This window comes from Netta rufina, assembly GCF_964035555.1.
Source record: "Netta rufina genome assembly, chromosome: Z".
Classification (NCBI taxonomy): Eukaryota; Metazoa; Chordata; class Aves; order Anseriformes; family Anatidae; genus Netta; species Netta rufina.
The window spans coordinates 18724763-18739374 of NC_140126.1; the positions used below are offsets into that span (position 1 = coordinate 18724763).

General features: G+C 37.5%; 1 protein-coding gene across 1 annotated transcript in view; it reads left to right on the forward strand.

The window, feature by feature from the left end:
- CWC27 (CWC27 spliceosome associated cyclophilin) overlaps positions 1–14612 on the forward strand; it is a 124400-nt gene that overhangs the window by 78582 nt on the left and 31206 nt on the right. The window contains exon 11 of the mRNA XM_084305641.1: positions 9400–9493. Coding sequence (XP_084161767.1) covers positions 9400–9493 — 94 coding nt within the window. The remainder of the gene's footprint in view (positions 1–9399; positions 9494–14612) is intronic.

The window sequence follows — 14612 nt, forward strand, 5'->3', positions numbered from 1 at the left end:
TAGCACAGCAGGCTTATTACCCCTTTCTTCAATCTGCTGTCCCAGCAGCCCAGCCAGCACTGCTGCCTGGCTCAGCTCTGGCCAGCAGTGGGTCTCTTTTGGAGCTGGCTCTGATCTGACATGGGGCAGCTGCTGGGCTCTGCTCACAGAGGCCACCCCTGCAGCACCCCTGCTACCAAAACTTTGCCATGTAAACCTAATACAGTGTACCAAATATATTTTATTTGTTACAGATTTTATATAGTCAGTTATTATAATGTATATACATGTCTGCATGAGCATACAAGTACAAATAGATACACACATATATAGAAAGAGAGGTCGTTTTGTATTTGTGCTTAGCAAGTATAATCCAATGGTTACACCAATATCACAATTATTGTTTACTTCTGTAATCAGTTGCCTTTTCTTATACCGAAGTGAGGTTGAATATATAACTTGGTTTTGATTTAGGAAGTTGATCAGTAAGGTCAGAAGACACCTTAGTATTTTTCGCAAGACACCTTCAGTATTTGACACTTAGAAACAAGTTTATTCATTTAACTTACAATATTTAGGTAAATTCCCAATTGGTTATATTCCTTATTAATGAAGTGTTTATCCCTAGCATTATAAAATACAAAAGAAAAAGATAGATTTATTAGAAAGCAGAAACATGGACTGTATCATGATTTAAAGATAACTGTATAAAACCCTGTTATTGAGATAAAAGTTCATTGAAATATAAAGCTTTAATACTAATTCAGCTTTAATACAGCTGAATGCTCAGAGATGGAAGATGTCATATGTAAGCAGTACAAGTGAGCTTTCCACAGGCTTTTAACCAAGCCAGAAAACAACTACGATTGAAATGAAAGGGCTAAGGTACCAAAACTCCATACCACTGCCGTAACATCATGAGTTTTTGGAGCTGTGCTTGGTCACAGCTCTTCAGCTAAGGGCGTGGTATAGCAAGTGTGTATTTACCATTTGGGGGGCAGATCCTTTGTGCAGAAGCAAGTTATGTTTTTAACTTTTAGTCTGGTGTTCAGTCTGCTGGTTCTTGTTGCATTTCATGAGGATGGAATCTTGATCCAACAAAATACAGCAAAATTTCTTTCAAATTCAGTGGGAGGATTACAGGAGGTCAGACAATATCCATTCAGTTGTTCATGGATTCTATCCAGACATATGGATGATTAAGTTTGTAGGGTATTCTTAATTCATGTGACTTGTGACACAAATCTCTGAAACAATCTTAGACTTGGAGTCGAGAAACTTATGCAATTTTTGTATTAAGACAGTCAATGAAAAGAATCTTTTCACCTTGCAATCATAGAATACAGAGGAACACTGAAAGATTTTCCAGTACTCCTGCACGTACATGGCCTGCTTCGCTACACAGTATATAGAACTGCAAGGCGCTTCTGCTGTGCTGAAGCACAAAAAGCTACTTAGTAATTAGGTGCAAACTGAATTGTTCAAAATAAGTTGATCTTCTTTATTGCTGGCTTAGAGGTTAGCAGTCCAATTGAGTTCATGATTGGATTTCATTTAATTTATACAACACAGTTGGAAAATTAAAGACAGAATAGTGTTACCGAAATATAACAATTGTTCAGAGATGCCCAGTTTGGTTGTGGAATAAAGTCACACTGGGGAAGAAACAACCTGGTTTAAAAGAAATACGAAATCAGTGAAAAAGCAAAAGGATATAGCAAAGAATGTTTCAAATTAAAACCAACTAAAAAGGCCAAAAGAGTCGGTGGAATATTGATGAAATCACCATCAGGCTTAAAGCAAGCAAACAGGTATTTGTGAAATAGTTTATATTAAAAGGGCAGGGAAAAAAATTTGAGGTAGGTTATGTATAGTCATCTGCTATACAGAATCATAGAATTGTCTAGGTTCAAAAAGACTTCTAAGGTCATAAAGTCCAGATATCAACCTTACCTAAGTCCCATCACTAAATCTTTTCCCTTACCACCATGTCTCTTAAATACCTCCAGGGATGGGGTATATCTCCACTTCCCTGGGCAGACTGTTCCAATGCTTGACCACCATCTCCATGAAGAAATGCTTCCTAAGTCACACTTGGCACAATTTGAGGCCATTTCCTCATGTCATATCACTTGTCATGCAAGAAAAGACACCTACACCCTACTCACTTCAACATCATCTTAGTTGTAGAAAGTGATGAGGTCTCCCTTAAGCCTCCTCTTCTCCAGACTAAACAATGCTGATTCTTTTGTCTGCTCCTCATAAGTCTTGTTTTCTAGTCCATTCACCAATTTTGTTGCTGTTTTCTTAAAACATTCCACCATCTCAACATCCTTCTTGTAGTGAGGGTCCTAAAACACAGTATTCAAGGTGCGGTCTTACCACTGCCTTGTACAAGGAGGCAATCCCTTCCCTAGGTCACAGCAGTGTAGCTGGCCACACTATTTCTGGTGCAGGCCAGGATGGCATTGACTTTCTTGGCCACCTGGGCACACTGCTGGATCAAGTTCAGCTGGCCATTAAAGTGGCAAAATCGTTATATAGAAAACTAAAAAGATATTCAATAAGTGTTTATGTTCTAGGTGTGGAAAGTAGTGCATGCATTATGTGAGTAGAATAAAAAGTTCAGGTACACTGTCAAGGGAGAAGATGGGCAACATCTTTTAAAATTAAACATTTACAGACAAGAGGCCTAGCTAACTTAAATGCAAGGACTTTGGTGAAAATTTGAATGCTTTCTGTTCTACAAATGTTAGTTTTTAGTAAATACAGGAAAATTAAAGAGATTACAAAGAATTGGAGAACAGCCATTTCATAATCTAAAAATGGCAAAAGGTATGCTGTGACAGGGTTACAGCACTGGTGGATAGGGGAAGAGCAACTGTCATCATCTAACTGGACTTGTACAAAGTGTTTGACACTGTCCTCCGTAATATCCTTGTCTTTAAATTGGAGAGACATAGATTTGACGTATGGACCACTCAGTGGGTAAGGAATTAGCTGGATGGTCGCACTCAAAGAGTTGCAGTCAATGGCTCAATGTCCAGATGGTGTTCTTCAGAGGTCAGTATTGGGATGGGCGCTGTTTAACATCTTTGTCAGTGACATGGACAGTGGAATAGAGTACACCCGTACACCCTCAGCAAGTTTGCTAATGACACTAAGCTGTGTGGTGCGGTTGACATGCTGGAAGGAAGGGATGCCATCCAGAGGGACCAGGGCAGTCTTGAGAGGTGGGTCTCTGCAAACATCATGCAGTTCAACAAGGCTAAGTGCAAGGTCCTGCTCCTGGATCAGGGCAATCCCAAGCACCGATACAGGCTGGGCAGAGAATGGATTGAGAGCAGCCCTGAGGAAAAGGACCTGGGGGTGTTGGTTAATGAGAAGCTCAACATGAGCCAGTAGCGTGTGCTTGCAGCCCAGAAAGCCAACCACATATATGTACCCTGGGATGCATCAAGAGAAGCATGGCCAGCAGATGGAAGGAGGTGATTCTCCCTGTCTATTCTGCTCTCGTGAGACCATCTGGTGTGCTGCATTCAGTTCTGGGGGCAGCACAAGAAGGAAATGGGCTTATTAAAATAAGACCCACAAGAATGATCAAGGGGCTGGAGCACCTCTCCTGTGAAAGGCAGGGAGAGCTGGGGCCATCCAGCCTACAGAAGAGAAGGCTCCAGGGTGACCTCATTGCAGCTTTTCAAAATCTAGAGGGGAACTTATAAAGAAGATGGAGATAAACTTTTTGCTCAGACAGACAATCTCAGTACAAGGCAGAATGGGTTTACATTACAAGAGTGTTGGTTTGGATTAGATATTAGGAAGAATTTATTTTCACAGAGGCACTAGAACAGGTTGCCCAGAGAACTTGTGGATCCTTGGAGGTGTTCAAGACCAAGTTGGATGGGGCTTTGAGCAACTTGGTCTGGTGTGTAGCATCCCTGCCCATGCAGAGGGGTTGGAACTGGATGATATTTAAGGACCCTTCCAACACAAGCTGTTCTGTGATATGATCTATATGGGACAGAATGCTTTGTTCGGTACACTCATCAGGAAAAAAATAGACTAAAGTTATAACCAGTGCTGGTTAGTATAATTTTGTAATTAGTAGATTAACTATGTTGCCTTTTGGAGAAAGTGGAGGGATGGGACAATACTGTTTTAAAGAGTTGACCTTTTTTTTTTATTTATAAAAATAACTGAGTTAGTACAGTGTTTGTAGTACAGGCAGATTTGTACCAAGCATTAGTTTACGATCGATCCACCGCTGTTCTTGTGTTTATTTAAAAAGAGAAAAAGTCTTTATAAGAAAATATTAGGGTACAGGAGGACAAACTGTTGCAAATAATTTGAATCAAATTAATTGTGTTATAAACTGGCTGGGTAGCTGGGCCCAGAGTAGAATGGATTTAAATCCAGTTGGAGGCCAGTCACTATTGGAGTCCCACAGGGCTCGGTACTGGGGCCGGTCCTCTTTAATATCTTCATCAATGATCTGGATCAGGGGATTGAGTGCACCCTCAATAAGTTCGCAGATGACACCAAGTTAGGTGCGTGTGTCGATCTGCTTGAGGGTAGGAAAGCTCTGCAGGAGGATCTGGATAGGCTGCACCGATGGGCTGAGGTCAACTGCATGAAGTTCAACAAGGCCAAGTGCCGGGTCCTGCACCTGGGGCACAACAACCCCAAGCAGAGCTACAGGCTGGGAGAGGAGTGGTTGGAGAGCTGCCTGGTGGAGAAGGACCTGGGAGTATTGGTTGATAGTCGGCTGAATATGAGCCAGCAGTGTGCTCAGGTGGCCAAGAAGGCCAACAGCAGCCTGGCTTGTATAAGAAACGGTGTGGCCAGCAGGGTGAGAGAAGTGATTGTTCCCCTGTACTCAGCTCTGGTGAGGCCGCACCTCGAGTACTGTGTTCAATTTTGGGCCTCTTGCTACGAGAAGGACATCGAGGTGCTCAGAAGAGTCCAGAGAAGGGCAACAAAGCTGGTGAGGGGTCTGGAGCAGCTGAGGGAGCTGGGATTGTTCAGCCTGGAGGAGTCTCAGGGGCAACCTTATCTCACTCTACGGGTACCTTAAAGGAAGCTGTAGCGAGGTGGGGGTTGGTCTGTTCTCCCACGTGCCTGGTGACAGGACAGGGGGGAATGGGCTAAAGTTGCGCCAGGGAGGTTTAGGTTGTATATTATGAAGAACTTCTTTGCTGAGAGGGTTGTTAGGCATTATTGGAATGGGCTGCCCAGGGAAGTGGTTGAGTCACCATCCCTGGAGGTCTTTAAAAGACGTTTAGATGTAGAGCTTAGTGATATGGTTTAGTGGAGGACTTGTTAGTGTTAGGTCAGAGGTTGGACTCGGTGATTTTGGAGGTCTCTTCCAACCTAGATGATTCTGTGTGATTCTGTGAATAGCAAGTGGTCAGAATGCAACAAAAATCTTAAAATGCAACCAAATGCCAGGTTATACAGTTGGAAATCATAAATGTATCTGCTGCATAGTAAAACCTCTGAGTGACATCTTGGAAATAATTGGATAAGAGATGGATTTAGAGTCACTTGGGGAAATAATGTGAGTGCTCAGTGAAGTCATGACATTGTATTCTTTTGTATTTCATTGTATTCGATTGTGAGTTAAAGCTAAGGTACCAAGTATGCGATTAGCAGAGCGCTACCGGAATGTTAGCACCCCTCGATGTGTCTAATTTTGAAGTCTGTGTTCCAACAGGATTCTGGAAATGGTGCAGGAAGTTCTGAGGTAAAGAGAAGTGATTAAAGTTAGGAAAATATCATTTATTTTAACTTGAAGAAATATAAATTACTTAGCTTGCTGAAGAGAAACCTGAGTAGTGACTGAGGTAACTGTAGGAAAGATGATAGTTTCCCCATGCATGGTGTCTTAAAGGTGAAATGAGAGATCAACCTGCAGTGCCCCAAGTTTTCATAGTATCTAGATTGTGGAGTTCCCATCAGTCAAATTGATACGTACTGATCCACAGTTGAGCCAAGAATTAAAATGAATTCCTAGACTTGATCCCTTTAAGATTTTCTAGATAAAACAATTTAATTCTTTTTCAGGAAGTCAACTAAGAATTCTGGAGTTACACATTTTCTTCTGAAACTGTTTTCCTTAATTTTCTGCAGATATTTTTTTTCTCGTAGTGCTTCTTCGAGCTAACTTTCCTAGAGAGTTTTGGTAATGTTGGAGAAAATAAATACTGTCTATAATTCTTGTTTTCAGAAACATTCAATATATAATTTATTACACATATGCATGCATATATACACATGTACACATATACAGTTATTTTTTGCTTGATCTCAAATATGGAACAGATGGTTGAGATAGTTGATGACCATTATGCTTGGCCGTAGAATAGTATAAGCCTTTTGTAAAGTTGTTTAACAGCTGTTATCTTTCAGGACTTCAGTCAGAAAAAGATACTGAGGGTTATGTAGACAAGAGATTGTAGTAATTTGAGAAAAATACTTAGGCTAAGCAACTTCAGATAAAAGGTTAAAAGCTGTTGTTTACATATAAGCTAGTGCTAGCCAGTATTTCAGAAGTTATGGAAAGTTACGGCTTTTATTTACTGTAAAATGTACTTCACATCCAAAAGCAATAAAAATCACTGCTATTTGGAAATTTGGTCCATGTTTAGAAGGAGTATCTCCAAGCCAGAATCCAGCTTGGTACTTAAGCAATTTTATTGAACTGCTCTTTGCAAAATATGGAGATAAAAGATTAGAATTTTGAAAGAATGAGTTGCATTTCAAAATTTCAAAAAATGAAATTTGGGGAGGAAATGATTTGTATGTAACACTTGTACTGCCACTTAAGGAAGCAAAAATGAAGTTGTGTTTTATTTCGTTGCATTCCATTTGTGGATGAGGGGATGAGTAGGCTAGGGAAGTGATTGCACATGTTTTGGAAGTCTGTGCTGAGGGAGGGAGGAAACATTATAGACTACAGGAAGGGGAAAGAAGAGGAAGAAGAATGAGTGAGAGCAAGAGAAAAGTCTGTAGCATAACAGTGGGATCAAGAAGGCAGTGAGAAGAGCCTACACCTGACACAGCTATGCCTCTACAGTGACAGAAACTTTCCAGTGACAAGAGGCAACAGTGCAGTGCCTACAAGCTGAGAAATGCGAAGGTATATAAAATGTCAGCAAATTTACTGCACACAAAGACCTATGCTTCAAATATGAAGTGTGCAGGTACAGGCTGATTTGTAGTCCCTTATTTTGATTATGCTGTACTTCATCAATTTAATGGTTTTCCATTTCAAGAAGTTGGTTGTTTCTCGTTCTACACCAGTAAGTCTGGCTTCTGGCTTTCCTATTAATCAGTTCTTGGGGCTTCCTCCTTCGCATGTAGGTTTTTTGAATCGCCTCTCTCACCTACCTAACTTTGTGAAGTGACCCTAGAAATAAAAAATGTAGGAAGTTCAGAGTCTACACTCTTGAAGCCAAATATCAAAGTCGTATTTTGACCTAGTACTGATCATAGAGGGAGCTTGAAAAATTACTTTATAATTAGGCTGTAAAGGAATTAGGACCTTCTGTGTTCTGTACAGAAACCTCCTTCCACTGGAAAAACAAAAGGGAGATAGGAAGGCTGAATAGTTATCAAGACATAGGTTCTTCTTCTTCCACATACTTTAAGATAACTGAGAGTGTGTCCCTCTTACAGAAAGCCTTTTGATGTGCTGGACTGTTGTATTATAAGTGCCATTTGTAATCCACTCTTGCTGAGTTGCAAAGAAGAATTAGTTTCTTCCAGGAGGAAGAGAGAGAGCAGAGTTGTATTGTACCTGGCAGCATACTATATACATAGAAATACAGAGAAGAAATCCTATAGTTACCAGGCACCTGGGATATCTTCACAAGCTTTTTGCTGCCACTTTTAATGAGAACTGAATAATCTTTTTAATTTTTATTGCTATAAATATTTCAGATGTGTAATTTTAATTGATACGTATGTTATTTTGCCAGGATTCTGTAAGAAATACCTTCTTGTAATATACTAGATTGGTGTAGTGATACAGCTTGCTTACTGCATTATCCAAAATTTACATAAATGTTAGAGAGTAATTTGGGTTTACAAAGTCTCCTAACACTTCCCTTGTTTTTTGTTTTTGTTTTTTAAATCAGGATAGAAAAGTAGAGCTGTATTCTCATGTAAAAGTTGTTAAACTTCCTCAGTATCATTTCTGCCAATTAAAAATTAAGATTTACTGCTGTGGTTGATTTTTTGAGTACCTTTGCAATGACAGACTTCTAGTACTTTTCACAAGCTCTGTCTTTGTACATACACAAATGAAAATAAAATTTGAAAGAAGTCATTATCCCATAGTACCAAGTCTTTGCTTAAGGAAAGTAACGTTGTAATAACGGAGCTGCAGGAAAGTTCTTGCATGGCATATTCCTGCATTGTAGCTATTTTTGTTATGCACTGACTTTGAATACTAAATAAATGAAAACTTACATTTTGGAAAAAGTGGAAAATACAGGTTCTGACACAGAAAAACTTGAAGCAGTTACCAGTTCTTTCATACTGGTAACCAGTATGAACAGCATAAATAGACATGAACTGAAATTCAAGAAATTCCACTTAAATGTACAAAAAAAGCTTTTTCACACTGAGGGTGGTCAAGCAGTGGAACAGGTTACCCAGAGAGGTTGTGGAGACTCCATCTCTGGATATTTGAAGTCCTGACTGGACAGCGCCCTAAGCAATCTGCATTGATTGGCCCTGCTTTGAGAAGGTCACTTGGACTGGATGGTGTTCAGACATCCATTCCAACCTCAGCTATCTTGTGATTCAGTGAAGACAGACATTGTATTTGATGTTAATACACAGTCTTGCAAACTTTTGGTTTCTTCTTTCTAGTTATTTCTGGTTATTTGTTGTAACATTTTAAAACTAAATTAATTTTCATATATAATATTTTTTCCTGGCATACTTGTCATGTCTTTGGTATGTAGCAACTGCATTGTCTGTCCATCTAAGAAACCCAGGATGCTAGAATTTATTACTTCAGGAAACTGAATTAGAGAATACATGTAATATTTATTTGGCACTGCCTCTCTTTCAAAATCTCTTTGTGTGGTTCTTATAGCTTAATATTACAATATTAAATTAAAAATACAGATGGGAGTTCTTTGTTTTATTATTCATATCCTTGACATATTTCTAATGGGCTCTTAAAATAAGTCATCTGTTATGTTCTTTTGTTGTCTTTGCTGATGAAAATATGAACTTTTCTAGGTTCTAATTGATTTTTAAGCCATCTTCCTAGCATCAGTGAGTCAGTACATTCTCTTTGTTTATATCAGAGATTTACTGCCCATTAATTTTGATTCTGTTTCTCCTGAGTGGCTTTACATTCCTAAAAGATTAAATTCTTGTAAATATTTTTCCCTTTGCAGTGAGGAGCTACGGAAAGAAGCAAGACAGCTGAAACGTGAACTGCTGGAGGCAAAGCAAAAAAAAGAAGAGCAAGCTTTAAAACCCAAAGAAAAGGAAGGTAAGATTATAATATAGCAGGTGTTGTGAGGATCTCCAGTTAACAATACAGTTTTAAAGTTGTTTAATAGTTTTGTGTTTCAGATGGATATATTGTTGAAATGTTGTGTTTTTTTTCCCCCATAAAATTAGTTTTCCTTAAGAATGAACGGATACTGGTATATAAATAAATTAGACAGGTAGCATTTGTTCTTTCAAATGTTCTTCAGTTACATATGTATAGTTGGGCAGGCTTCTGTATTTGAAATAATTTTTTTCAGATAACTGATTTAATTCTTTAATGGGGACCTACCTATTCTGACCTCCAAAATGGAAAGTATTCCTGACTGTCCAACTTGGAAAGGTACTTAAAGGTACACACAATTAACTCTGAACTCAAAGATATTGACTTCAAACTTCTGTACCTCTTCCGAGTGATACCAAGGGAACTTAAAATCAAGAAGTCGGTTACATGTTTGTTTTTCATAAACCTTAGCAAAATGGGATCTTTGGATGCCCACTTTTTATCAGAATAATTTTACATTCCATTTCTTACTAAATGAACACAGATTGTTAAGTATATAATGGGTAAATTGCATTTTTAGTGAATAAGGATTTAACACTTCGTTAGCTGAACTGAAAAAAAAACAAAAAAAACAGGCAACTCTGGAGTTGCTATACACATTTCTGGAGTGGGTTCTTAGTCCAGTTCTCAAACAACATAAAAAATCTGAAAGAAAATGTGAAGTCATTGCCAGAAAAATTTCCATTACTCTACTCTGTATCGTTTATCATATCATTTTTTATACAAATTCGAAAGTAGGAAGCATAACAATTGTTAGGAAATGTTATGGATTCTCTTGAATCTCTGAGCTTGATCAATAACCAGTTTGGCAAATTAAAAAATACAGTATCTGGAACTTGTATATGAAATCTGTCACCATATTATACAAAGTAGTGGCTCTGAAAAGCTTCTAGGAATCATACTGTCACTAAATAAATATAAGCTCTTGTTGGCAAGACGCTGAATGCAGTCGTTGGACACGTTAAAAAAGGAACTGCAAGTGGAAGTGTAGAAAAGAGAGTAGTTCTAATGTACGTATATGATAAATGATAAAGAGTAGTGCCATGTATGGCAATTGTAATACCATTGCTTAAACATTATCCCTGTTCTGGTGCCAGTTACGTCAGAGGACTTACTGTAGAATAATTTGAGGAAATCCACTTTACGGTGACAGACTAAATTAATACTTGGATACCACTGGTGGATACAACTGTGGCACAATATTGAATGATACCTTTTATTCAAGGACAGGTATGGGATGGGGAAAGAAGGAATGGGGGCTTTATGTATCAGCTGTTTGGCGGGGGTTGTTGTGTGTGTATGTGTGTGTGTTTTTTTTATTTCATTGAATTAAATAGCAGGTACGAGATTAACCTGTTGAAGAACTGTAGGTAAGAATTAATGGTAAAAATAGTCCTTGTTTTCCTTTTTGTGAGTACTGTCAGAGCATAAGTATTTGTCTGTTTCAGTACCTGTTGAAAAAGATATATGGCAGGAAAGAAACTATTCAGAGGGTTCTTGGAGTACCTAAGTGAAAATTATGAAAATAAACATATTCTAAAATTGAAGACAAAATGAAGATGTTAAATGAGATGCAAATAGTGAAGGGCAAAATGATTAATGAAAATACAGTAACAAGAGAAGAATAAGCAAGAAAAGAGTTGGTTTTCTTTGGCAAAACAAGAAGGAACTGAGCTTGAATGCTTGTTTTAATTCAGTCCTTAGCATAGCAGTCAGCTTTGTTCATATGGTTACATACGATCAGTGACATAAAGGAAGTATTTGGGTACAGAAAAAACAAACTAGAGACTACTTAGATAAATCAGATGCATTAAAATCATTCAAACTTGATGGAATTCAGTGAAGCATACCAGAATTGGCTCAAGCAGTCCCGGAGACATTAACATTAATAAAATATTAAAAGAATTCTTTAAGAGAATTGTTTGTAATCAAACTGGAAAGCAGGATTCCCAGGAATCTGTTTATCAGTGGTCTGGAGAAGACAGCAGATTACCTTTATTCAATTTTCTAGACTAAAAAAACATATTGGTCAGGGAAGGGGAAGACAAAAGGAAAATAAGAAAAAATGCAAATTTAAGCACTAACTATGTATTTTCACATGCAGTTGTCAAAATGAAGAGCTGGATGGCTGTCTTCCCTTGCACTAGCCCTGGTCTGTGTTGAAGCTTTTACTGACATGATTTGGTTTGTTAAGTTGGAAGAAAGCTGTTCCTTTTTTGTTCCAATTTTGTATTGGATTAGTAGATTGAATTAGTTCATAGAAGATTAAAACCACGTAAAGGTAAATGGAATATGTGCTTAAGAAAGGGGGAGGTCTGGTGGAAAAAAATGATAGTAAGTGGCTTGTGTCTCTCTTAGAAATGATCAGTTGTATAAATTCAAGATGTTAGGTAGCACTTATGCAACTTATAAACTAATAAATATAGTGCCATGCTATTGAAAAAGACTCAAAAAACAACATAAAATGTGTAAAGTAGCATGTTGTATGCCAGAGAGACTCGTTCAATCTGAGCAAGTCTTCATCTCTAATATATTGCTCAGTTTTGGCCATTCCACTTGGAAGAAAAAGATATTGAGATTTATTAAAGGAACAAAGAAGAGAGTAACATCAGTGACGATCTGGAAAGCATAACATTTGAACACTGTAGGAAGAGTGGCTGTTTAGTTTAGAGCAGAGATGACTTTGTAAAGGAAGCCATGTTAAATACCTTCAAGAATGTTAAAGGCTACCATGGAGAGGAAATTATTCTTTGTAATTCCTGTGGAGAAGACAAGAGATAATAGGTTTCAATTACAGCTAAAGGGATTTAGGTTAAATGTTAGGGAAAACTTTTATTGGACTTGATGACCTACAGAGTGGAACTCTGCAACAGAAGATTAGGCAAATACTTCTTAAGACTAGTTTAAAAAAGGTTGAGCCTGTCTTGTGGGTGGGATGGGCTTAGATGTTGTGTTTCTAGATTCTGTGAAGAACAACTTCTTAATAAATCAAAAGAAATATAAGATGTGACTTGGAAGAAGGTTTTGTGGGGGAGGAGAAGCTAAGCATCTTGCTAACAGTGATGGTAGTTAGGTGGAAGCACTAGGGAAGGTATTGTGTTTAGCATCACTGTTTAAATCATGCAGTTAAAATAAACTCTTGGTTGTAGGTCTGCCAAAATTATTGAGTAAGGTATTACTGTCCTTGTTTTGTTGCTTGTACTGGTACTCAATATAAACTCAATACTCAATATACTCATAGCTTATACTGATACTCAAGTGAGTTATCTACATCCTGAAACAAGCAGGTCAAGATCCTAATAATGTTTTCTTTTTTGATGAAGTGTTACACGAAGTGTAATTCATCATATGATCAAAGGAAGTAAATATTCCTGATGGTAGAGAAACTGCTGTTACAAGATGCACACCAAAAGAGTAAATGAGATTCATTAGAGACTCATAATGAGACTCAAACAAGACTGATTAGACATGCTTGATATGGTCTTGCAGAGGAGTTTAAAATGGCCAATTTTCACTTCCATAGTCTACCCACTGCTTTTTCAAAATCCTTCTTTAAATGTCATTCACATGCCTAGCAATTTGTTGTCACTTGAATCATACAAAACTTATAATCTGCATGGAAAGAACAAGTACAGTTGTGTGATAGCTAAGTTTCTGGTAATAGGTGAAAGAGCTTGTGTACTTCAAGAACAGCAGGGAAGAGTTGAAATTTTAATAGGAATATTAGCTAAAACACAGATCTACACAGTGTCTTTACCACAGACCAGATGTGTGCTTTTGGATGATGCCACAGTGGAAGCTGTGTTCCAGGAGCACACCTGATGAGTTCCAACTGGTAGTCCAAAATGAAACAGTCCAAAGAGTATGTATTGAGCTGATCAGGGTCTCAGCAAAACTGTTTTGTTCCTGTTTCACAGTGTTACTTGCTAAAATTGAAATACCCAAGGTTTTACTGTCTTTCATGAGTTTCATCATTACAACAACAGGTGACCTAAAGACACAAAGTGATTCAGATCTAACTCTCTGAATTAAAAAAAATGTTTTTAATGTCTTTAAATGTCTTTACTCAAAAGAAAACTTCTGTTTTCATCCTGGAGCTAAAAGCAGTTTTTCTGAAGTTTCCCATTTCCACTCTAGCCAAATACTCGCATTATCTCTAAAGTCTTTTAGAACATTTGAGTTCTAAAGCATCCGTTTTAAACAAGATGCTGGTTAAAATTTTGAATTTATGTTAGAAATCTAAGTACCAGCCTGTGACTGCAAACCTAATGCTACTGCCTTGCAGTAATATTGTAATAGTAATTTAAGAAGTGTGATATCATTGAGCAAAGACCTCTAAACTTGCTTAATTATATTAATTGTGGAAACACTTGGAGTTGTTTGTAAGGTTTTATAATACTAGCATGATGTAATATCTTAAAATAAAACTTTGTTCTGTGTAACATCATCTCAGTCGTAATTTATGGATGGTATGTATTAAATTAAAACAGGATTGAGTATTCACACTGGATCCTATGACTATTGGGAAAGCATTATTAGAAAACTGAATTTGTTAATCATCAACAAACAAAAGTGAATGTCACTAATGATTTTAGTACAGGAAGTACTAGATTAGGGAAGGGGAAAAAGATGTGAAAAATGACACTGAAAATTGAGAGTCATATTGAAGTTTTAATATTTCTTTAAAGAAAAATAATTTCACAAGTTTAATAAATTGGGAGAACCATGGTGGTGTAAACTGTTTCAGGTTTATACTAGAAAAAAATGGGCATGAATTTGTATGTGATGCAGCTGTGATCTTGTTGCTACAAAGGTGTTAATTGTAAAAGAACAGTTATATTACTGCACTTGGTTCCAAGTATCATACCACCAAAAAAATGTGGAGCAATTAGATACAAACAGAAAAAGAAGACAGCGGAAGGCAAGATTAACTCATTAGGAGTTATTCAAAGATGTATGGAGTTTAGGTAGGCTGTTGTGGAATCTTAAGTATTTACAATGGTAAATACAAGGAATTAAGAAAGATACTTTACTGTATACAACCATTTACAATTTA